The 22,276-nt window shown below is 31.0% G+C and overlaps 3 protein-coding genes across 7 annotated transcripts; 1 reads left to right on the top strand and 2 right to left on the bottom strand.

The window, feature by feature from the left end:
- Positions 1–675: 675 nt before the first annotated feature.
- LOC117205141 lies at positions 676–2,086 on the top strand. 2 transcript variants are annotated; one of them, XM_033443258.1, is made up of 3 exons: positions 676–716; positions 751–887; positions 1,456–2,086. In XM_033443258.1, the coding sequence occupies exons 2-3, from the start codon at positions 868–870 to the stop codon at positions 1,910–1,912; spliced, it is 477 nt and encodes a 158-aa protein (XP_033299149.1). In that variant the 5' UTR covers positions 676–716; positions 751–867; the 3' UTR covers positions 1,913–2,086. The 2 variants fall into 2 exon arrangements, with proteins under 2 accessions (XP_033299149.1, XP_033299147.1); XM_033443256.1 differs by lacking the exon at positions 676–716 and having other exon boundaries at positions 754–1,804; positions 1,881–2,086.
- Positions 2,087–2,299: 213 nt separating this feature from the next.
- On the bottom strand, positions 2,300–5,320 carry LOC117205140. The gene is made up of 4 exons (XM_033443255.1): positions 5,194–5,320; positions 4,488–4,621; positions 4,001–4,213; positions 2,300–2,840 (listed from the first exon to the last, which is right to left on the bottom strand). Exons 1-4 carry the CDS (start codon positions 5,273–5,275, stop codon positions 2,421–2,423), a joined length of 849 nt encoding a protein of 282 aa, XP_033299146.1. The 5' UTR covers positions 5,276–5,320; the 3' UTR covers positions 2,300–2,420.
- Positions 5,321–14,684: 9,364 nt separating this feature from the next.
- Positions 14,685–19,829, bottom strand: LOC117205137 (heterogeneous nuclear ribonucleoprotein A3 homolog 2-like). Of its 4 annotated transcripts, XM_033443250.1 has the most exons (7): positions 19,672–19,829; positions 18,856–19,059; positions 17,865–18,293; positions 17,664–17,819; positions 16,663–16,750; positions 14,966–15,019; positions 14,692–14,878 (listed from the first exon to the last, which is right to left on the bottom strand). In XM_033443250.1, exons 1-7 carry the CDS (start codon positions 19,751–19,753, stop codon positions 14,869–14,871), a joined length of 1,023 nt encoding a protein of 340 aa, XP_033299141.1. In that variant the 5' UTR covers positions 19,754–19,829; the 3' UTR covers positions 14,692–14,868. The 4 variants fall into 4 exon arrangements, with proteins under 4 accessions (XP_033299142.1, XP_033299141.1, XP_033299140.1 ...); XM_033443251.1 differs by having other exon boundaries at positions 14,685–14,878; positions 16,663–16,702; positions 17,664–18,293; XM_033443249.1 differs by having other exon boundaries at positions 17,664–18,293.
- Between the last annotated feature and the right edge of the window lie 2,447 nt (positions 19,830–22,276).

Genomic DNA, 22,276 nt, shown 5'->3' with positions numbered 1-22,276 from the left:
GCAATAATGTAGTATAAACGCAAGGACAGCAGCTTTTACTATGTTAGTAACAATCGTCTATTTTGATATATATCTATTCATTGTTTTTGTAGAATAGAATTCTCTTTCCTAAAATTATAATATAGTGATATCTTTTAAACTTTCTTCCTCCCGTCATTGTATATATAATATACAGCTATATCTTTAAAATATAATACTATTTATAATAAGAATATATACATATACTTACGTTTTACAGACATTATGTTTTCCAGTTTGTTTTCATGTATATTTCACAATATACGTGCACTGAGAATCTAGTAAATGAGTATACGTTATATTTTTTGCTGTTCAAAATTCCATTATATATACGTAAATGTATAACATTAATATTCTAAGAATTTTATGTGAATATAATTTATAGATACAAAATGTAATGTATACCTCTTTTATTTTTAATATATAATAATATTAATAATATTATATTAATATTATTAATTAATAATTATAATTATTATATTATTTATATAATAATAATATTATATAAATAAATATTTTTAATATATAATTTTAATATATAATATAACATTATTATAATAAACATGGATATTATAATACCTGGCGATAAATTTAATTCCAAATTTATTACAACAAAATATAAATACGCTCTTGTTTATTTATTTTCACTTTTTGTTTTTTCACTTTTTCACTTGTATTTTAAAATTATATAAATAATATTTTATACAATATTTCTGCATTTAAGTATAGATGTATACTAACGATTATATGTTAAAGAAGAATAGTGAAACATCCCTCAGAACGCAGGATCAAAGTCGATGTTAAATTCTTGGAAAGATACATAGGGCCAAATTCGGTGGTATTCGAACAATGTCCAAACAGGAGATAAGGTCAGTGCGCACGAAATGAACACAGTAGACATAACGGCCCAATCTTCAGTCCCCATGCACCTTGCTTGCTTTTGCCTTCACATTGTTTTTCTGGCACAGTCAGTATCTATCTCGTCGCAGACTGTTACTGGACGCTTTAAGATACGTGAACGAAAAATAACAGTGGCAAGTTGATCATCTCCGGTACGATGCCTCGCAAATCATTATTTTTCATTGTGATATTATTCAGCTTTATTCTATATGTTGAAAACAAGGCGATTGAAAATCGAAATTTTCAATCTAATATTGCAAATAGTGCTTCGAGGATACAAGATCAAAACATAAATGAAAACTTCGACTCCGAGGTAATCAAAAGTGAACGCTCAAATAGGAAAATAAACCACACTACTTGTGTCGGAAATTGTAATGAAAAAAAACAGAAATTTTTAAGTGAAAGCAAGCACATATGCCCTTATGAAAGTAAGGAATTGTGCTTAATATTCTCTTTGTCGAAAATTGCTAAAGTTCAAGTGGCTAATTTAAATCAGCCTTCGACGCATCACAGTTTAAAATCAAATATTTTTGACAGTGTGTCAAAAGATGCCAGAAATTCAAAGATAAACGAAGAAATAAAGGAGGAAGGGCAGTTCAGGCTCAATTTCGTAAATCGAAACGAGGACAAATATTTCCAGAATTCTTCGGAGAAACAGATGAAATCATCGAACGTTCATTGTCGAGCAATTCATGATGTTTATATACCAGAAGTGAAGCAGAATTTACCAGCTTTTGCTTGTGTATTTGGAAATAATACGTTCATTTTGTCGAGTGAAAGATTTCTTCAAGATCGACGAACATATTTGGATATAAAGATTGAGGAAAATACATTTAAAAATATAAAATTTGCTCCGAAAATGTCCAGAACCAATGGATTTGACGTGGTATCTGCTCTGCTTATTTTAAATCGCATTAATAATAATTACAGGATAGAAATGCACAAAAATATCCCTAATGAAGGAAAAGTCGATCAGTCAGAAGAAAGCCGATAAGAGACTATCAAGAAATAATCGTGTTTCATAGAAGATTCAAATACCCGGTGATAATTTTGAATTCATTATCTTTTGTTAGGTAAACAATACATGTAAATATGATAATTGTAACTATATCAGTAACTATATATTTGTTGCAACTGAAAGGAAGTTAAACAATTTTATAATGTAATTGCAAATATTTTTCACGATTTTTTTTCTTCCAGTTCTGATGTATTGTTGTTAAAATATTTGATATAAATGTAATTCAAATACAGCTCGCAGTCTATTTTATTTTGTATCCTATCTTTAAAATATCTTTATTCGAGCATAATAGGCATGACGTATTCTCGTAGATCGACAATGCATAGTACACAATATTGTAATTCGATTTGTAACACTTGACAATAAACATTTGAATCTTAAAATCCATTGGACAAGTTTTATCACATAATTCTACATTGTTCATATTGCTATAAATAAATCTCACTATAAATGCTATATTATCATCTTATCATCTTAAGTCCGATCATATTATCATCTTCACTTCGAATTTCCTAGATCGATTCTCTGTTCGTCCTTCTTCTGGTGTCGGTAACGTTTTTGATGAATGGGTTGTTTTTTGAACATTGGACGAAACATTCGAAAGTGGTTGTTCCTTGACAGGTGGTTTATCATTTATCGTGAGTTGAGTTGTCGGATGACTTTCTTCAGTAAGATGTTGCGCAAGATCCTTAGATATTGACGATGAATCGTCGGTGATGATTCGATCGTTCAATTTAGTTCCACTAGAAATTCGTTCGTTAGTTTCCTGATTCGATTTATCCAAAGTCGATGTTAAAAGATGCAAATTGGAATCGTGTATATTATCTAAATTTGTTATTCCTTCCCCGATATCAGTTCGTAAGTTTTCAAGATCTGCTTTTTCTTCTTCAGTTAATGGATTAACCTTAAAAATAAAATATTAATTTTGCCAATTGTACACACATTTGAATAATAGTTTTGAATTCGTTTTACTACAGAATGATAACTACTATATTTTAAATGAAATCGTTATAACTTATATTTTTCAAAATGAGGATTGTAAGTTGCCCTTTGTAAATTTAACTTCAATTGCATATTTTATATTTACAGAATATTCACAAAGAAATCATATTTCGTTTTGCAATCTTCCGTATATATTTTACTAATTACAATAGAAAAGATATCGATACAGATTCGTAATTGTTCGTTAGCTACTAATTTATAATTTTCTTCTAATACTTCAGTGATAGGATTTACGAATATTTCTTACAACTGTATGTTCCGTTAGAACCGATATAATTTATTTCTTTCAAAAAGATTAATGATTAGAAGTACTTTAATTTTTGTTTGTGTTCTGATTTCAGACGAAACCCTCACATGACTTAGTATATGTAGCAATAACACGTTCGGCAATGTTGGTAATTATGAAGCGTGAAACATGAATTTTTTTAATATAGTTTTGACATATCCAATTTGAGAAAGAAGCACTTCTAAACATTTCTTTTTTGATTGATTCTAGGAATATCTTTCTTGTTAGCATATATTAGACTTATGTCTTTCATGTACTCGAGAGTAATAACTTCCATCGATGCAAGTGTATAGATACAGTTTATGTACCTAATCAATGTGTACATGTATGTATATACGTAATTTGTGATCAAAGGTTTACACGAATGAATTTTTGTTCAATTTTGTTTTTCAAGTTATTTGAGATGATCATTGAAGCATTAGTTTATCGCTATTAATGTATTATGATAGAATAAATGAAAAGAACAGACGATTTAATGAGTCATTGATCTCTCCCTAAGATTAACCATTTACGCAGGTGTCAGGTGAAAATATATAGGATATAAAAGCAATTACTACGATTAATCGAACTGGCGGTAATATTTTTTCCGCACTCTCGCATCATCCGTTGTTAATGCGCATATTACCATCATGAAGCAATATCCATTTTCGGTAAGAAAAGTGTTAGAAATTAATCAATATTATATGATTTAGAAAAAGAGCAATTATGTTTTTTGGTGTTTTCCTGATTTATATTTTAACAACATGAAAAACATACGAAATAAATGAGATTCATACTTTAACCACAGGTTTTGAAGCAATTATTTTCTTTACGTGTTTCTCTCGATGTCTTTTTACATCGCCCTCTGTTAATTTGCTATTCTTTTCATCTTTAGGATTAAAAAGACTGCTCATTTGTCTAATTTTTACAGGGTGATCGTTGTACTTATTAATTTCGCCTTCCTCAAGAATAATAGCCGGAAAATCAGAAGTATTATCTAAATCGGTTTTCTGTAACAACAATTAAAGGAAAGATTTTGACATTTTACGAATTTACATTCAAATATCGCGATTGCCATCGCATTGCAACGAGTGAAATAAAAAGCTGGAATTATTTAAAAAAGTAACTTGTGTTGTAGTAATTTTTCGATACTACAGTTATGCTTATTAATTTCGACCAGTAAAGAAGAATTAGTTCGTAAAATGCTATTATCTATTACAATCATAATTCTCTTTTTACAAATTTTTATTGTTTATCGTTAAATTATTCAAGTGGATTAGTCACCTTGGATAAGCTTGGTCCTTCGTGAAATGCCTCGGCTAAGGCAGGATTTATTTCCTCCAATGGTTGATCACCATGCCGTATATAAACCGGAATATAGCCTGGGATGACAGGTAATACTTGGAGTGGATAGGAATCTAGAAGAAATTAGGATCGAATGAAAAACCAAAAGTAAATTGATATCGGAACGAAGCATTTTGACAAACGATAATTTATAATACTATAATGCGATGTGACAGCGTGCACTAGTCTTGTATTACAAAAAATACTCGCGCGTGTCATGCATGTGTAATTTATTTTTTATAATTGCGAATCACATTGTATTATTGATAATTGATAAGCGACATACGTATAGTTATTTTTGAGTATTATATGAAATAGGAAACCCGTGGGCAAATTGTACCAATCAAAATAAGCAAATATTTTGCGCAAAATATAAACTCCGATCCGTCATAGTTTACCAAGGACGAACGATATTTAAACAAATATTCAACACACTTTTGCCCGCTATTAGCTATTTCGTCTATACACTTGCTTCCCATGATATCGATGAATTCCATTAATCATTTGATCGCTACTCGAATCACAAATATCCCGAAGGCACACAAACAACTTAACACTTGTTCCCGTAACAATTTATAATAAGCACCATGTAGATTTGAATACACGCTTGGTTCACGCGGGAATTTCAAAAATTCCTTCTACTCACGGACATAAGCAATCGAGAGAGATATTAGAAACACAAGATTGTAGACGGTCCTGGTACCACGCATCATCTCAGCAGCCTGCATCTTTGAACGGTACTAAGCCCCTGGAGCACGGGGCTCTCTCCTTTATATCTACGTTCCCCTCTACCCCTTCGGTCTGTACTACCGAGAGGCCCCTCGGGGTTAACGCCGTTCCGTTAATATCGGAGCAAAAAGTCAAATCTTCCTTCACTTTCGGCAATCGAGACGACCTAACAACGAAGCCTATTCGGACATTCTCTTGCTGCTTTCTAGGAAATTCACCGGTATATAGAACCGGGTTTTGTAACTTAACCGCATTCGTTTTTATCCTCTTACTAGGATTTTGTTTCATTGAACAAGAGACTAATAGGCTGAGCTGCGTGTTCCACAAAAATAGTATGCCGTCGTTGAACATCAAAAAATTCGATCGCTTGAAAATAAATTAACGAACGTTAATCATTCGTCCATCAAGAGTGCTTTTTTGTAAACATTTAAAAAGGTATGTTATAATTTGGTAGCTGCGATTTTTTTCTAATAATCTGTCGAAGTTTCGTGTTCTATGCGCTTGAAACATTTTTTAGAAATGGAAAAAACGAAAAGTTCAAACGTAGGATTGTTGGTTAAAGGAGAAGGTTGAAGAAACCTTCGTGCGCTCTTTCGCTCGCGAAATGTGCTGCTGTTAAGAATAGATTCGATCTCTTCGCGCAGGTAATCGTACCCCGCAAGACTGCCAGAGATCTTCGACCTTGAGTCTTCTTCTTCCTGATCGTTCAAGTGAGTCCGATTCGAAGATCGATAGTGCGTAAATCTTACGAATCGAAGGCCAATATTGATCGACGTGTGATAAGTATTAATAAATTGCAATCGTAGATTCGTTTGATGAAACTTGTTTATGAAATCTACATACATATTTCTTGCGTAATTTTATTTTTAAATTTTTCTATGTTTCAGGTATATTTATAGGAACATATATTTATCATAATAGTTATTTAACTTTTTTCTAATAAAATTCCTTACTTAAAGAATGACTTGCTCGTAACTTTCCTTCTATTTTCATAGTTAATAATAGAAATAAGCGAAAATAAATACAAGTATGTACTATACACGTATGTATATTATACAGAGATTTATACTTACACATAATATATTTTACTTTACAGGAAATTATAATCTTGATATCAAAGTAAGAAAAAAGAAAAAAGGATGGTCAAGTGAACAGTTTTGTCAAGCAGGACGTTTTAAATACCCAATATCAGTTACTTAGATACTATTCGAGATATTAAGGTTTGCTTAACAAGTGTTTAGATTCGTAGCTACCGTTAGCTTATTGCTTTTTTGTCTGAGTGCTGAGTAAACTTTTTTTATATTACCAGATCACCTTTTCGTCCTTTAATTAATCCGGTATTAACGATACCTATACAAACTTACATATATATAATCTTTTCTTTTTAGAGGTCATCGTTTCACAGAGATCCTGTATTGTTTAAGCTGTTTCTTTTTTCAAAAATTCTAGTTACGTTTGATTATAGCGTACATTAATTAAGTATTACAATTAATTAAAATATACTATAGGAAAATCATAGATACACAATAAACTTGGAATTTTGAATTACATGTATGGCTGAAAAGGTAGTATTTACACTACTATCAAACCATAGAATAGAAGTATCAATATTTTACAATAAATATTATTATTAGGAGAATCGTAACTCAAATAATTATGAAACCTAGCAATTAGTTGACTGTGAAATATAGCTATAATTTAGCAGTCTTTATTATAATCATATATCGTTTTTCTATAAACTTTAAGGCTACTTTTAAGATTCTGGAAAATTTTACTTGAGCTCGTGCATACTGTAAAGTATAATTCTTAATCTCAAATGTCACAATTACAAGAAATTATATAGTAGTTCTATTAACCCCTTTTTGTTTACAATAGATTTTAGCACAAGAAATCCTATGATAATTCCCTGTAAAAAATGACGCTTTTAAAATAAAATTTCAATCGTTTAAATATCAGAAAAAATTAAGTTCTTATTTACGTCAGGTAATTATTGCTAACATTGTATATAACCAAATATTGATACATCTAATTTTCGTATAAAATCGAGTTGTGTTTTTACGCGGAACATTAAGCTATGTATAGTGCTAACTTGTTGTTCGTATATTTATTCTTATATTTTACTTCATTCGATAAAATTGTATACAATCATGCGATATGATTCTAAAAATAAACTGCTTTTTAATTTTAGTGCTATCTTATTGTGACGATTAAGCCCCAGGGCAACAATATATCCTGAACGAAAGGTCAGGATCACCACTCAATGTACAAAGACTCGCATGTCCACCTTAAGTAAACTCTTTCTATGGCAACATATGCATGATAACAATTATAGATACCACCCGTATATATACCACTTTCTAGTTTATTTTTATGATGAATTTTACAACACATACATTAGCAATTATACTTCCGTACATTCAAAGTAAAAAGAAAAGTCACAACTAAACTGATACCTCATGAGGTATTGAATCTTTCCTAATATCGTTTTGTACAAAAAGCAATAGTCATATTGATACTGACTGCCTTAAGAAATGTTTTTCCTTTGTACCATAGTTCAACTTTGTTAAAATCGCTATCAAAATAGAGGTAGAGTGGTTTATTCACGATCGATGTTATGACAAGGAAGATTAGTCTATGTAACTCAACGTTCCTTAGCAATTAATGGATTTGCGAAGACTGGATTATTAAAAAGTTGCGTCACTTTCCATTTTACAATGCTCGTAAGTATGTACCAGTCAGCGCGAGTAACGTGTATCATCATCGATCGACGTCCCCTTTTCCGCTCGTACGTGTCGAAGAAGGGCGTAAGTGATGAGCTGCTACTAAGCGCTATATTGCCGGATGTATATGCGTGCATAATCTCGCGTATTGACACAGTTAGAATTCTGGTTTAGTGGGTCGTTCGTATTAGCTCTTAACATTATTTTCGGAAAAAAATTGTATTGCCTACGAAATTTTTTTGTAACGTATTTTTGTAGTGGAAGTTACTTACCTCGTATTAAACCAGCGATAAAGAATATTCCTATAGAAAACCGGTTTCGTATAAATGCTACCTGTCGTTTAAATGATAATTATATATTAAACATATTATTTAATTTTCGACTAATCCCTCGTAAATTGATTAGAAAATTTGATACTTTTACCTGAGAATATATCTATGAGAAAAATGATATCTTAAACGTAGAGTTGAAAAATATAAACGCGAAAAATATTAAGTAAAATTCGAGTAAAGATAGATAGGAAGAAATAGATGTTCGAACAGGTGTCTACAATAGGAATGAATCATCGATTCTTCGCATGTTTTCAAATCAAATGAAATTAATTCGGCCATCGCATATTAATTTTCGTGTCAAACGTGTATTGTGAAATGTGGCACGACTACTTCGGTTACAATTGGCAAACAGAAGCATATTGACAATTCTTACTATACTGTAGAATCAGGCGGAGTTGTTATATAAAAATGTATTATCGATTCCTTGCGAATCGAAACGACGTTTTTCGAAAGAACTGTTTTAACTTTTTATGGACGCCGTTGCGCGAACTGGATGCGATTCCTCTCACGAAAAGGAACATCTTCATGAGAATGTGTACGGTTCTAGCGGTTAGACTTTTCTATGTATATTCCAGCTGGATGCAACCGGTTTCGTTTTACGACCCTAAAAAACTGCTGAGGATTAAATTAAAGCCTTGTCGTTTTGCAATCATCAACAAACTTAAGTAACCCTGGTTCCAGTCGCATAAAAGGGAAATTGACGTTTTATAAAAACTCCCGTCATCGATCTAACAATATTTCACTTTGTACAACTTGTATCTTATCTCGTGTGCAATTATTATCGGGACGTTTACAAAATAATACAACATGAAATGGTACCAGTTTAGCATTTAGATTGCTGATGTCTGCGTTATACGAGAACATTGAAAGTCTGGCGACAGTTATATAAATCGTCGTGTATATTACGTCGTCTGTAGAAGATTCTGACCGAAAGGTAGAATGCTATTCCTATTGATATGCGCCAATAATAATATAATTTATGAAATCTGTTGCTTTAGGTGACTACCACTTGAATCGCAAAGATTACATATTAATCATAGAAACGCAACATTACAAAAAATAGTCTACGTATATGACTTCGAAAATAATAATTCCAACTTTCATTTTGGACAATTCCATTTTCTATTTATTCCATTTTCTATTATATTGTATAAATTTCTGACATATAACTCTGCTATATAGTTATATATATATATTACTCACTGGTGTTACAGGTTTAAGGAATATATATATATATACATTCCTTTCCTTAAACCTGTAATAGCAGTGAGTAATACCGATGATTCATGATTAAAAGAATATTTCTACGTTATTAAGATAATTTTGATCCCATTTCTGATTTGATATGTTTCAGATTTTTAAAGATATTTTTCATAAGTATCGCAAAAAAAAAAAAATAAGATAACAACGTGTTTGTAACTGTAAACGCGGCTTTTGTTTTTCCAACAAGACAGTTATTTAAAATCATTAGTCAATGGTATACTTGACTAATGAATCATTAATCAATATTATACTTGGCTAATGACTTGTCAATGAAAACGTTGTGTACAATATGTAAATATCGTATTTAAATAATATACAAAAGGAAAAAGAGGATGATTAAACTGATTTAAGTCAAGGTTTTTCCACGTTTACCTATTATTTATGCGTCAGGATTATGCATGTATAATCATCAAATCACGCTAGCGTTAACTATGATTTTTAGTGTTTACTACTGTTTCATTATCGCCAGCAAAAAATCATCGAAATAACAGGCTATAAAGTGGGTCAGCAGTATTCCTGTCTATTTCGACGCACCACATAACTTCGCCGATTTAACGAAAACCAATTACTCTTACAAATGACTGAATTTATCGTCTCGATACTGTAATGCGTAAAAATCAGAACGAATCCAACACGCACGTTTCGAAGACCGGCTTATCATCTAGATAAATTATTCATGCAAGGAATCATGGAAGTGTAACAGTGAAACTGCAAGGTGCAGCTCTCACAGAAAGCAATTAATCACACGTTTACTGGATCCAGTCAACTATATTTTAAACTAATTTTCGTTCCCGTTTAATAAATTAAAAATATGATCAGTTCTTATGTTTTTGACTCGTGATTTAGTCACTTAATATTGATGTAATATTTTAGTTAGTAGATATTAATCATGAAACGCTATAATGAAATATTACTATACTTTCTTATAAGTACCTACCAGTTATTGACCACTACTGTTTCTACTATGACCATCACTACAGTAATTTGCTTCTTTATAACGCAAAATATGGAATGTTATATAAATACATGTAATTAATTGTATAAATTTTGATACTGTTTGAAATTTAAACGTTCGTGTTATATCTTACGCATACTTTCATGCTGGTATTGTTGACAGTCCAAATTAAATTCTACAATATTTCAAAAATTACAAATAATTAATATGTAAAATTTGTCATTTATTAAAATAAGAACATTATTAACGATATAAAAATCAGAATTAATGCTTATATAATATTAATGCCTATATAAAATTTCATTTGAATTATTGTATATCTCAAACTTCTGTTTTAAAAACGATTATTACTGTAGCAAACGAAATTTCATTTCAAGTTTATAATAAATAAAACTCTATTTCTCTTTACGTAAATCACTGATAACATTTATCACGAAATAATGAAACTGAAATTTTGTATTAATTTTATCACTAATAATTACTATAAAATATTGATTTTTTAAATACTAACTGATTTAACGTAATTTAATTATTAATGAGAGTATGAATTATAAAAATAAATTCTTCTTGCGCGAGGGAATAATTTTATTTGATTCGATTATTGAGATGTTATTTGAACTATTTTACAATTCTGTGGATGTACACATAAATTTACAAGTAAATTGTAACGTACGATTATTTTAATAAATTTCAATATTAAAAAAACAGAGATGTGTGTGTTAAGAACTGGAAATAGCAGTAAAGCACAGAAAGATTTTTATTTCTGTGACGCAACGTGTACAAAATTTTGATACAGGTAACGTTGTTTTCGAACAGATCGAAGGAGAAACCGAGGTCTGATTATTTCACTGGTCGGAGTAAGTTTTTACGATTTGCCCCTTGTTCGCCCAGTTTTTCCTCATTGCACTCCTCGTCCAGAAGACCTCGAGGGCCGTTTGCCGTCGGCGACGGTCAACGACCGGAAAATACTTGCAGATCATGAAGAAGAAAATGCTGAAGAAGAAGACTGGCAAAGCACTACTCATGATTGAGACTTTGATGGAAGTCACTAGGTATTCAACGACCTGCAGACCCACATTTTCACTTCGCTTCTTATGAAGTCCTGTTGGATCTCTGCTAATATGATAATTAAGTGTATTTTAAGTTCGAAATTTTTTACATCATTCAAAATTTGATATAACTTATTTACGAACTGATTGTATGATTTCAATCAATGCGATCGATCAGTTTCAATGATTTTTGTTGTAAAATTGCACGTACGAATTGTATGTACTTTAATGTATTTTAAGAATTTGTGCTGTTTCCGTTTTTATCGATGACAATTATGCAGCGGTGAATTTAAAATATAAATCTCAGAGTTGAAACGCATTATAATTGGAATATCAATGTTTAAGTATTTATAAATAGAATAAATATTACGCAACGCTATAGTTAATCGACTAAGAGAAATATCATACAAATTAAATTGATACATATGGAATTATGAATGTAACTTAGAAGGAAAGTGACATTTAAGAAACAAATACTTGTAACTCGTAACATAAGATGTTTAAAGAGAAAATAAACATAATTAGGATCTAAATGAAAAATCCTTTGTAAGAAATGCAATAATTTTAAATAAAGCTGTGCAACAAATTATATAATAACCATACAATAACTCTGTAATAATTTTCAATATCAAAATAATCGTATTTGATATTGTTTGATTATTATTTCACATATCAATATTTTACAAAATGTATATGATAGTTCATCGATTAAGCTATAGATAGATAAGAAGCGCCATAACTTTTAAAGGACAGGCTACAAAATAATAAATCGCAATTTTTTAGCGCAAATAGTAACATCATTCAGTCTGCATGATATACAAATATATAAATAAAATATTAAAGTACGGTTTAGTGAATTTAATTTAATTTCTTCTTGATTTTTCTCAGTTGCTATTATAACAAATATGCGAAAAAAATAAATGTAGTTAAATAGAAACCTTCAGATTTATCGCTGATAGATACATTAGCTACAGAAAAGTGAAAACAAAACGTCTATACAATAAATGCAGTTATTTACATTTGCTACTTCGAGTAATGTATTACCTGATTCTTCGGGGAATCTTATCCAATGCATACTAGGAATTTGAAATATCGATGAAAATCTAAAGATAAATTACAATACTTATATGAATAAATAATTCATAAAATTTTAATTCTTTATTATTTCATACTAATTCGTTTACCAGTCGTAATTTATATTATATTACAGGATCACACAAAAAATCTGTTCTACCAAACTTACCAAACTTTCATTTCATTTATACGGTAATTGTTTCCTTATATTGCTACGTAATTGTTGTATTTAATGCTGCTGTAATTTTTGAACCCGTTACTTATTCTGTTCTTTCTTCATGCTCGCAATACTTACATTTTCTAAATTAGTTTATGGAAATAGTACACTGCACGTTGAAAACGAAAGCAGACTTAAAATTTCATGAACGGTTAACATGGTACATTTTTTTTTTTTTTTTATTTTTGTACTATCGAAACACGTTCGACGTTTCTGAACGTATAGATCAAATAAATTTTTGTTTATTTTCATACTAATGTTCGATGAGGTAAATGATGAGAAAGCGTGTGATCACAACTTGAAACTACGGATACGGATCACGTATTCGCAGCAGCACGGAACCTATCACCTAGTCTCGGAGATTTGACTTCGTTTCGGCGCGGATTTCGTTCCGCACGCGCGCGCGTGCTCATTCCTTCCTGACAGTCTTGGAAAAATAGAGAAAAGAATCGAAACCTTACCGTTATGTTCACCCAACTCGCGCCATAATTACAGCATGGACTTGCTACTTGCAAGATGTATACAACCATAGCCAGCGATATAATGTGCACAGTTTAGACCATGCCACAGTAACAGCACACTCGTTTCTTTTAGTAATTACATGAAATTGAATCGTGCCTATCTATCAACGTTCGACGCGTGTAATTATTCATCTCTGTTTTACCTTGCGTGTGACATTAATTATCGCCGTGCAAATGTATATTGCATGCTTAGTACTGAAATAGCTATCTAGATGTTAATGTCACTCCTTTAGAAACTATAGCGTGTCGCTAATGTCTTGATTATCGAACGTATTATATCATCAATTGCAACGAATTGTGAACTATTAACCAAGTGTTTATTAATATTTGTGTTTATTAATTATTGAGTAATATAAAGATGCAATTTTTCAAAATACCGTTTCTTCATAGAAGAAAATTATCATTTAAGAGACGGAAAAATTTGTAACACGGTATAAGAGTCGGTATAAAAATCGTACAGGAGCTGGACGAAGAAGAAGTAGTAAATTATCTTTTTTTCTTTTATATTGGTCAAATTTTTAAATAATCTATCGCATTTATATTAAATCTATCAAAGCAAACTAGCGAAGATATAATTTTCTCATTCATAATTTTCTTTAATGCAACATATGTAAAAGAACAAATAAGTACAAGTACGTAAGGACGTGCATGGCGCCCGCATTTTGAGCAAACGAAAACGAATAGTTCGCGTGTAAATGAAGTTTCATAAATGAGCAGGTATTTTCATCCAGTCTTCACGCAGATTCAATATAGAGTCGTGGTATCGGAGGCGTAATTAAACCGGTCTTCCACTTTATCACGGATTATATTAGTAATAGTAATCACTACTCGGTTCAATATCTTGCTTCAAGTTGCAGCTGTTCAGAATAATTATACTTCGTTCTTTGATCATTGTTGGGTTAATTATTGTGACGTGACGTGGTATCTACTACTTTATGATTTTAACAGAGCAACAAAAACAATTCTGTTTTTCTTTGTCTAACTAGATTTTCCTCGAGAATGGCAACAGCCTTTCAAGGTCAACGCAGGGTCGAGTTAAAGATTTCGCAGTACCGATGATCGATTATCTGATTATCATAAATACAGGTACCTCGTAGATCGTAGAAATTAATAGACCAACACGCATTAAAGGTAACGTGCAATGCACACAGCATGTAAAATGATGCTCGTTAACGCGTTGCGCTCTCCCCTTTTAACGATGAACATCAATCAGGAATAGAACCTGCGATTATTTCCTGGAAATCCTGAGATTTTATTAAAAGCAAACCTGTTTACTATTTTTTCATTTATTCGGTACTTGATACATGTTACATAAATCGGCGATTAAGATGACGAACGTTACGTTGTAACAAACTAATTGAATATGATTCCACGTATATGTTATAAAAGTCGTTGAATTTTTTGCGAATATTTTGGGCAGCATATAACTTAAAACATCTTCGTTGTTATATTCTATTTGGTTTATTTCCCCCTGAAAATAGAGAATTGTGTTATGACCAACAGTAAATAATTAACACAACATATAGTATTGAATAAGTAATGGAAGTTTAATACATACCAGCTGGAACCTGCTTTCGCTGAAGCTGAAGCATATGAATTTCCACCACCGCCACTACAATAATATAAAATCACAAGATGTTATTTCAAATATTTCGAAAATGGTATTATATAATAATATAACTTTTACTACTTTAATATAACTTTCATTAGAATGGGCAATATGATTTTTTAATTCATATTTGTTATTTTTCAGACAAAAATAATTTAGTTTAAATGGAGCCTCGTTCAGTTCAGTCAGGTTGAATTTAAACTTCTTAGAAAAGTTAGAAGTTCTACAGAACAATATATTAAAAACGAAAAGTCAACTTTACAAAGTGGGATTGTTGAAAGACGTCATCCTGTCATATTTGGTGCTCTCTTAAAAGAGTTAAGTATAGAAAATGGAAAATGCTATAGAGATTATGTCAGAATTTTCGTAGAAAAGTTTGACTATTTGCTTAATATAATTGAACACAAGTTTTAATTTAATTATCTTGGTTTACCATCAATTAGAACAAAAGTAGAAACAACGTTACGCTCCTGTCAAGTCAAAGAAAGAAGGACAGTTAAGAGATTTACGCAGTGTCTATACCGGATATCGTGTTTGTAGCTTTTCAAATATTGAAACAGTCTCCTCCTTCGTGCCTTGAAAACTCTTATCGATGTATACAAATGTACTCAAGTAGAAATAGTTCGCAGAAAATTGTGAAATGAAGTTCTAATTAAACGTATGCATACCCAATAAAGTCATTTGTTTTTCGAAAACTCATTTATCAAAGTTTTATGCTAGAATTTTTTTCTATTTATTATTCAGTGCAGAAATATTCCTCTTTCATTTCTATCTACTAATGATGATGGTGTATCTTGCATAAAATATTAATCTTCAGATGCATTTTCTCTGGTCGAATGTTCTCTGCACTACAATTTTTATTGTTCTTCGTTGCTTTTTAATGTTCTATTATTTTCTGATTTATTTAAAATATACAGGTTGTTCCAAAGTTTAATAATCGAACAGAAAATGTTATGTAAACATAAATCATTTGAAGCTTCTTCAAAAAATTATAATAAAAATACATAATGTGAGAAAAATAATTGGATTTTTATGTAACTTGCATAACTTTACACAAGAATAATAAAACAAACAAATCTTCATGAGTGTGGTGAACGGTTCATTGAGAAGAAATAAATTCAAGTTGATGCTGTCAGTTTTGTATCGATAGGAACAGTCAATATTTTGAAATGCAATGTTAGCAGTCAATGACCATGTTGATTGTAAACCTATTCTTATTTATAGTATAGTGTAGTAACTGTAACGTGTTCTTATTATTCCCTTTCGTATCGCTATTACAAGGCTGTAAATGACTTATATATTTTTGTTATGTTATATCCATAAAATACTATGATAAAGTTTGGCAGTTAAACCCTGAAACATCCTATATAAAGACCTAATCTAAAGTATAATTTGGAAAGCCTATTTCGATAACTTCGGTATAAAATCGTTTTTACCAATAAAAAAAGATAGCAGTATCAAATGAGCAGTCGATGGCAGTTAACAACAATACGAATAAGATAAGCAAAAATAATAGTATAACGAAAAATTCAATGAGTTGCAAGTAAATTTGGTAAATACTTATTATGAAATTTCTTCTTCTCTGTTTCTTATTTGTTGATACTCTTAGATACTACAATATTTTAAGAGATAATTTAATACTATACCATGTGCTGCAACCACCGCCGCCAGATGGATATCCACCGCCTGCAACCGGTATAACAATAACGGGTATAGTGTCTATTTTTTGATATCCTATAAAAATCACCCAGCGTTAGAAGCGGAAGCGATGCGTTATTACTTTGTTATATAGCTTCATTAAATGCATTGTATCTTTTCGTAATAGTTTCAGAACAATATAAAATATATAGTATATAGATATACCATATGCTTTCATTAATACATAATAATAATCATTGTACCACAGCATAGTATAATTGCGCGTATGCTCACAATGCTGTTAATATGTTATAAATCGCATGCATAAAAATCTGAAGCATCAGTAACGCAATTGCAATTAACGCTTATTTGATAAGTTGCGAAATTATGAACCTGTTAAATTTCAAATACCAAGTAGCTGAAGCCTACTATACTATATCGTTCATTCTTACGATTAACGGTAATTTGTTATTTTTGGTTATTGTTTCAATTCCAACACGTTGAAATATGGTTCAAATCGTGCGATCATTTTGTGTATCCTTATTATAGTAAAGGGCTCTGTTACATCAATAACTTTGCACCAACATTGATATTTGTAGTAACAGGTGATACAGCTAATATTTATTACTGAATAATTTATAAAATAAGTAGTTATATTCTTATAATATCTATATCAATTTGTTACGTTTAACATTTAATGCCTTTTGTCGATTTGTTGTAGTACCGAAACAATGGAATGTGATATTAACATGTTATTTTTTATTTTTTATTATTTCATCAAGTAAATATATTTTTTTGTGGATGTATATTCTGGTTAAATTCGTTTAATATAAACTTCAATATATTCAAATGTTTTTAATACGAAAATATAATAGAAAAAAGGATACACACAAACGTATGTTACACGAGACACCGAACGTGTTAAGCGAAATTTTAAATCTACGTAATCTATATAATTCACAGATAATCAGTGTTTAAAAAAATAAAATAACATTAAATTGTGTCCTACCTCCTCCGCTGTTCGGATGACCTCCGTAACCTCCTCCGTTATGTCCTCCTCCTCCAGGGTATCCTCCCCCACCACCAGGATATCCACCTCCACCTCCACCAGGATATCCACCTCCTCCTCCACCAGGATATCCTCCACCTCCACCAGGATATCCACCTCCTCCTCCACCAGGATATCCTCCACCTCCACCAGGATATCCACCTCCTCCACATCCTCCAGACCCGCAGCCTCCTTTGTTGTATCCTCCTCCAGGATATCCTCCTCCACCACCACCTAATCCACCTCCACCTCCGAATCCTCCGCCACCTCCAAATCCGCCACCACCTCCGAATCCGCCTCCAAGTCCACCACCAGGATATCCGCCTCCCCCACATTTGACGCACAATGTTCTCTTCTTACGACTTTTGCTTAATTCATTTAATTTTGTTTTGAATGGATATAAGTTTCCTATATCATTTTTATAAAGCTTCACTTTAATAAGTTTGGCTTCACCGGTATTATTCATTTTTTCAACGTTCAAACCCTCTTCATCTCTTAATTCATCTGCAACTTCATCCAGATCCACTGGTACACCAGTGTCTTCCTCATTTTCGTCTACCTCGAAGATTAGTAGTACAGTTGTCAATGGATCTATTTTAATTGAATTATAGTTAGTTCATAGTAATTACTTTCTTCATAATATATATGATATCTCAATTGTTTCTATCGTGCATAGCTGTCAAAGAATCATAAATCATAGATGTAAATCAGTTCATTATTGTTTTACGTGGAATAGTATTCTATTAATCATTAACACATATCATGGCAGGGAGTAAGATTATAATTTAGGTAACTATGAAACTGAAAGATTGATGCTTGTAAGAATTGAGATACGTGATTAAATTCAAAATTTCTTAATATTAACTTCTACATTTCCAGAATTGAATAAAATTGAATATATTTTATATGTTTAATTGATAATATATATATTTAATATTTAATTTAAATGTTATAGAATATTAATATTACGTATCATCGTAATGTTAATATAATGTATCATACAATATCAAATACAATACATGCGTTTGACAGTTTTATTACTTTGTACACTATTTCGTTAGCTATGCACGAAACTTTAAGTTAATCAATTTTTTACGCTTTTCTTCTTTTCCTTTTTTATATTTCACGTAAAGTGTAATTCGTTTTTAGTTACCTGTTAGCTCTGGAACATGTTGGATGACTTCATTTGTAAACATTTCTTCAGAAGTTTCACCACTAGCATTTTTCAATCCAAAAATATTTATAACGAAAACCATATACTGGTGTTCTTCTTTTTGCGGATAAGGAGGAGGCTTAAGTTCGGTCGATAAAGTAGTATCCTCCTCATTGGAAGGTATTACTGCAGTCGATAATTCTTCTAAAGGTTTGTTACAAAAAAGCGATTACTATGTACCTTCATTTCAACTATATATGTGATAAAAATGATACAATAAAACACTTTTCATCTTCTCATCTTAAACAGAATTTTTATAACATGACGTTATATAGAACAAAATGATGATGTAAAACCTCTTAAATACTACAGATTATTCTACACCTTCTATTAAACAAAAGAATACAGGCAACGTACAGCCGGTAGAAGCGATACAGTGAAGTCGTAAATTAAAACGTTAAATGGTTAAACGAACACACCGATTGATTTAACCGCACTCACAGCCGTATATTGTACATGTCCCGTGACAACAACTGTCAAAGATTCCTACCTATTTGAAAGAAAGAAGTAGTTCTGAGTTAACGTTGTACGGTCTTGGATAAGGCTAGAAAACTTCATCTTCCCTAAAATAACTTAACTTAAATTTTCAAACATGTAAACTTTAACGTTTGACCGATATAACAACCTCGTTTATATCGCTTCCACTGACTTTAGAATGCAATGCGGATAAAATAGAAAATTAAGCTTCTTAAAAAGATTATTGTTAGGTTCTCTAAGAGGTTTGCATATATGAACATGCAATATATATTTTCTCACCTGTAGTTGGTGCAGCCGATACGACTGTAATAAGGAGAAGTAGGAGCAAGCCCCTAAAACTCCTAGTTGTTTCGTGATCCATTGTGGAGAGCTCGAAACTCTCAGATCACACTGTGCATCGGATCTTTCATCTTACTGCTTTTATAGCCATCGATCTTTATACACGCACTACTTCAAAGCAATTATATAACATTACGAGTAATGCGATGAGCCTCCTCCCCATCCTTTTCCATTTACCTACTACCATTACAACTTCATATTTTTGGTTTTTCCGTGGGAATTCCAGTTTCACGCGTTCATGCACACTGTAATGTTGTTTTCAAGTGAATTCAGTGTACTCGTTTTTCGCTTTATCGATTATCACAAAATCGGTCGTAAGTTAGTTAGGTGATACTGAAAGAAATGTAATTAGTGTCGAGTCAGAAAACAATACACGCCAATAATCAAATCTTAAAAACTATCCTGTGAAATGTGTTTGTTCACGTGCATATATCGAATTTCTGAAAGCATCACGCGAACTATCTCGATAACATAACCTTCTCGTTGTGCCAAACAGATTAGTGAAATGAAAAGTAACTATTCTATCGATTCTTCGAACGCGTTAAATAACATCAGCAGTTAGACTATGTTTGACCCTAATGAACGTATTATGTTTGATAAAATGTAGCATAAACTTTTTACGTCAAGATACCAAGAAAGGACGTTAAAAAATAACATCTCCTAAAAATATAACGTTCCGTAATAAAAGAGCGTGCTGATAATATACATTAAGTTGATGAATCTTTTTACTTGTCAAATAACTTTCTGTCATAGAAACAGACGACAATTCTCCTTACGTTCTCTTGTGATTTTTGACAAAGATTTAGTAATTTCTCCTGTCTTGATATATATTACTCTTTAAATAAAACGTACAAAAATTGCCTTTTGTTTTCCATTTAAAACTCTTGAGTTTGCCATTATGTCGATTGCATAATAAGTTAAATTTAAAATATCTGTGAAGTGAGCAGAAATGATTGAAAACTAGTATCCACGTTCGTATGGGTCTTTAAAGTTCATATAATCCTTTCTAAGAAAAAATGTAAAATTACGATGTAGAGACTTACTTCATATATGCATATACTGACAATAGTTGTTAACAACTTTTTTTTTTCTTTTAATTAATAAGGATTGCATTTTATTTTAATACTCAAGGTCGAATTGAGTATCGTTATCTCGCGAGATGTTGGATGCAATAGCAAACGATCGCTGTTTTCAAATAAACGATGTTTTTTAACATAACGATAAAATAAATATGTCGCGAATAATAATATTGTTTGCAAATAATTGTTGTAAGTAATGATAAAAAGAATGTTAGAAGATAATGATAATAATTGAATTAAGGTATATAAATTTAATAGTTAGACACTTTCGAAACATCGTAGTAGATGTTATAATTTATTCGATCGTAATCAATGATTACCTAGTATGCATATATACATATTCATAGATCACTGGAAAAGGTCTAGTAATCTAACGATTATGTAGATCGGGATCCAGATCTAGTACTTACGTTAGTTTTACCGATTCTTCCTTCCTATATCTCGAATTTGTCGTACATTGTATTTATCATCATATCAATTTATCATCCCTTAATGTTACTAAAAAATGTTCCAGTGGAATAATGAAATATTACAAAAGAAAATAATCGAATATTCCAATCTTGATGATAAATTCGTCATTATTATGTGTAAAGGTAGAAATCGGTGAAAGGTTGAAATGACTCGTAGTAACGATCATTAGAAGTTACAACGGCTTTGTTTCAGTATTTGTTATCTGAACTGGAATACCGTGGTTGTTCGATAAACGCTTGTTATTAATTTTCAAATACGCAAGTTACGATATTATTTTCAAAGAAAAACGTATATAGAGAAGCATAAACAGGCAGATAAACATTCTCATGTAGAAATAGATATTAAAATGAGTAAACGGTATAGAGGACCTCGAGAAGGACAGAATACTAAATAAGCGTATGATTCACATAAATGCGCTACATGAATGCAATAAATATGCTTTTTACAGTATCATGATCGTTTTTATAACTGTTTGTGTCACGATTTATCTTTTTCGTGTTAAGAGCGTATTTTCACAAAATTATAATTCGCAAGAAATAACTCGATTTCGGAATTGTTAACTAAGAAAATATTTGACGATTTACACGTTACTATTTTTAAAATTCAATTCGACGAAATGTGCTTCCGCTAAATATAAATTGGAACATGAATGCAGAATAATATAGTAAACAATTTTATTTAGTTTAAAGAATCACGATTAGCCAGATTTTAAAGGTAGAATATTATATATTAAAGAAATAAATGTTCTAATACATTTAAGGAACAGAATACAGAATAATACCAAATAAATCAAGGAAATAAAAATAACACAATGATGCAATAATAATACAATACAAAGAAAATACTTGCGCAACTTCTTAATTCACAGGAACGAACTTTTCCCCTTCTATGAATAATGTAATTTGTGTTCATTTTGATGATATACAGAGATAGTCAAATAAGATACTAGGAAAACTGTAAATTGTACATCTACAGCTGCGGTTCTTTTTGATTCG

Source organism: Bombus bifarius, unplaced genomic scaffold (assembly GCF_011952205.1).
Source record: "Bombus bifarius isolate JDL3187 unplaced genomic scaffold, Bbif_JDL3187 scf7180000007987, whole genome shotgun sequence".
Classification (NCBI taxonomy): Eukaryota; Metazoa; Arthropoda; class Insecta; order Hymenoptera; family Apidae; genus Bombus; species Bombus bifarius.
Note: the sequence above shows the minus strand (reverse complement) of the source record. Positions and strands in the feature narration are given on the sequence as shown.

Excerpts from the sequence above, each read along its gene's own strand:
- LOC117205137 (XM_033443249.1), bottom strand. The coding sequence starts at position 19,753 with ATGGATCACGAAACAACTAGGAGTTTTAGGGGCTTGCTCCTACTTCTC. Across the intron at positions 16,751-17,663 it reads TCATCCGAACAGCGGAGGAG|GATATCAAAAAATAGACACT; the intron begins GTAGGACACAAT and ends TGATTTTTATAG. Across the intron at positions 15,020-16,662 it reads GGCGGTGGTTGCAGCACATG|TGGCGGTGGTGGAAATTCAT; the intron begins GTATAGTATTAA and ends ATATTATTGTAG.
- LOC117205141 (XM_033443256.1), top strand. The coding sequence starts at position 1,076 with ATGCCTCGCAAATCATTATTTTTCATTGTGATATTATTCAGCTTTATT. Across the intron at positions 1,805-1,880 it reads GAACCAATGGATTTGACGTG|GAAAAGTCGATCAGTCAGAA; the intron begins GTATCTGCTCTG and ends TCCCTAATGAAG.
- LOC117205140 (XM_033443255.1), bottom strand. The coding sequence starts at position 5,275 with ATGCAGGCTGCTGAGATGATGCGTGGTACCAGGACCGTCTACAATCTT. Across the intron at positions 4,622-5,193 it reads TCTCTCGATTGCTTATGTCC|ATTCCTATCCACTCCAAGTA; the intron begins GTGAGTAGAAGG and ends AATTTCTTCTAG. Across the intron at positions 4,214-4,487 it reads AAGGACCAAGCTTATCCAAG|AAAACCGATTTAGATAATAC; the intron begins GTGACTAATCCA and ends TTGTTGTTACAG.